This window comes from Leishmania braziliensis, chromosome 16, assembly GCF_000002845.2.
Source record: "Leishmania braziliensis MHOM/BR/75/M2904 complete genome, chromosome 16".
Classification (NCBI taxonomy): domain Eukaryota; phylum Euglenozoa; class Kinetoplastea; order Trypanosomatida; family Trypanosomatidae; genus Leishmania; species Leishmania braziliensis.
The window spans coordinates 460,607-463,633 of record NC_009308.2 but is presented as its reverse complement, the minus strand read 5'-3'; the positions used below and the strand labels follow the sequence as shown (position 1 = coordinate 463,633).

At 57.7% G+C, this 3,027-nt stretch overlaps 1 protein-coding gene across 1 annotated transcript; it reads left to right on the top strand.

Annotated features, from left to right (window-relative positions):
- Nucleotides 1-267: 267 nt before the first annotated feature.
- On the top strand, nucleotides 268-1,317 carry CYP13 (putative cyclophilin 13; the record flags this gene model as incomplete). The annotated part of the gene is made up of 1 exon (XM_001563676.2): nucleotides 268-1,317. One exon carries the CDS (start codon nucleotides 268-270, stop codon nucleotides 1,315-1,317), a length of 1,050 nt encoding a protein of 349 aa, XP_001563726.1.
- Between the last annotated feature and the right edge of the window lie 1,710 nt (nucleotides 1,318-3,027).

The following is a 3,027-nucleotide window of genomic DNA, read 5'->3' as shown; positions in this document are numbered from 1 at the left end:
CCACTTCCCCACCCCCCACCCCCACCCCTGATATGACCGGACACGCCTTTTGTGTCGTCGTTTTTCGGCCTCCTTCGTGGGCCATATTCCTCTGTCTCTCTGCTCAGCGCCTTGCATCGCTGCCGCCCTATTCGCTGCGTGTCTTCATGTTTCGCCCCGGTTTAGCCGGTTCCCCCCCCCCCCACCCCACCCCGCCTCCTTCACGTTCTCTCTTCACTGGCACACTAACTCGCACACACGTAACTTTGCAGTGCTGTAACGTACGTGATGAACCAACTGTCGATGAGGTCTCTTGGGGGCACAGTGACACCCGGCTCCGCACTTTCGGGTATCCGCTACGCGAGCCACATCACACGCGCAGCCCACACTACGTGCTGGATGGAATTGGCGGTCTTTACGCAGCTCCCGGTTGTCCCATCGCTGTCCGGCACGCAGTTGCAGGGCCGCCAGGACTTGCTCGCCTCGACCACCGGCGCCGGCCCCCCCGAAGAAACCAGCTTGTGTCTTCAAATCGAGCTCTTCGACGACGAGTGCCCGCAGCTCTGCGCAAACTTTCGCCGCCTCTGCAACGGGCAGTCGTCAACGCGACAGGGCCAAGTCTACTGCTATCAGGGCCTCACCCCTAGCTACTGCGGCACGTACTTCCACAAGATCATACCCTCCTACTGCGCCCAGGGGGGTGACATCACCATGCGCGTGAAGCCCGGTGGCACGAACAGCTACAGCAGTGCTGGGCGCACTTGGTTGGTGGACGAGTTTAAGAAGCGACGCCATAACGAAATTGGTCTCGTGTCCATGGCGAACAACGGCCCCAACTCGAATGGGTCGCAGTTCTTCATTACCACCTCGGCGGCGCACGAGCGCGCCTTCAACGGTCGCCACTGCTGCATCGGCCGGGTCGTGCGCGGCCTCGACGCCTTCATGGCTCTCGTTGCCCCGTTCGGCGATGTCGATGGGAACCCGTCTAAGTACGCCGTAGTAGTAGACTGTGGCGAAGGAGAGGCGCCGACGAGGATATCGGCAGCGTCGTCGTCTGCCGCTGCAGCATCCCAAGCGTCGATGGCGATATCAGCGACGGAGATGGCGCTGGCATCTCCCGCAGCCGACACGCGGTCCGCTACAGTCGGAGAAGCGCCTACAGAGATAGCTGTATCTCGACGTACTCACCCGCCTGAACCCCAACTGCAGCATCACCAAGCCGTGGCGGCCTCCTCGATGTCCCCCATGCAGGCGCTGAAGAGCTCGTTGAAGAAAAGGTCGACTGCGACGTCGGAGGCAGCCGGGAGGCATGCAAAGCATGTAATGTATCAGCTGTGAGTCGAAGCAATAGCAGCAGCAGCAGCAGCTACCGTGTCGGGCTGACTGCTGTCCTGTTCTTCTTGGCCCCATCCCCGCTCCTCTCTTTTGCCTTCACCCCTCACCGCCGCCCGCTCTGTTTGTGTGCGACAAAATGAGATGCGCAGTTGCCCAGAAGCGGCGTCCTTTTCCTCTTCTGTTTTCCCTTCCGCATGCGTGTGCGTGTGTGTGTGAATCCGTTGTTCATGGGTCTGCGCGAGGGTGGCATTGCCAGCTGGAGTTTCCACCGATATCGAGTCGGTCCTCTGCGCATTCTCGCGTACTCTCACAGAGAAAGAGAGGGTGGGTGGGCGGGAGTGCACACACACGCACACACAGAGAGACACACGTGCATCGTCGCGCACAGTCGTCAAGTATGTATAAGAAACTGAAACCAGGCGAACGAAAAGAGCCCAAGCAACCTCTCAGCGGCAAGCCATACACGTACCCCACACGCACGTACGTAGGTACCCTTTCCTCTCTTTGGAGGTGAACACTCTTCAAGGTAGACGCAGCAGCAGCAGCAGTGCCCCTTGCCTCACCACACCCCTCCCTCCTCCCCCGCCACCTCTTTTCTCTTTCGAGTCGCGGTGGCACCGTCTATGTATGTTTCACGTATCTGGGTGTGTGTGTGTTGAGCATCACGTGACTGCACCTCCGCCCTCCTTCCCCCCTCTCCATGGCTCTCCCTCTCTTTGTGGCGTCTCTCTCTCTCTCGCTATCCGCCACCACCACCACCACCATCTTGCAGTTTCCGTCAGAGTCGCAGCGACGCACCGCCTGTCGCTGTCATCGATCTGTCCCTCCCTGTTCCTCTTCTTCGTCCATCCGCACTCGTATCCTAGTCATCCGATCACATTTCCCCCTCCCCCCCCCTTTTCATTCACCTCTAATATAACTCCACCCCCTCCTGTGGGCGTGGTGGGCTAAGCCGACCCACCATTTGGGAACACTTTTGGGGCGCAATGGGTTCTTCCTTCCCCCCCGGTTCGGGAAAGGGAAGGGGTTTTATTGTTTTCCCCACGGAAGCCCCATCTCTCCTAAAGGGACCCTACGGGGAGGGGCCACCGAACCTTTTGCCTAAACCCCCCCCCCCCTCTTAAAGCTAAAAACCGAATTAGGTTGGTTTTCTTAAACCCCCCCATAAGGGAAAGTTTTTTTAATGTTTGTTAACCCCACCCCCCCCCCCCCCGAGAACTTGGTCCCCGCCTCCCCCCTTGGAGGGCGGCGTTTTTTCCCCCTAAACCCCCCCCCCCCTCTCCAAAAGCCCCCCTTTTTGGGGCCAAAGAGAAACTGGGTGTTTTATTAGCTCCGAGATTTTAAACCCCTCCCCCCCTGGGGGGGAGGAGAGGGCCGTTTTTAAATGGAAACCCTCCAGGCCCAGGGTGTTTTTATAAAAGCGCCCCTTGTGGCCCCCCCCCCCTTTTTTTCGAAAAAATATTGTCCTCCCTTCCCAGGGGAGAAAGGAAAACCTTTGGAAAAAACCCTTTTTTTTATAACCTCCCCCCCCTTTCGGAGGGTGGGGTAATAAAACCGGGAAAAGATAAAAATAGAAAAACAACTCAACCCTCTTAGATCCGCCACTACGTTTTTGGTTAGTGGAAAAACCCCCACGAGAAGGAATTAACCCCCCCCCTAATCTAAGAAGATACAACAAGACATTAGTAACTTATCTTGGCGCAAGGCTTATCA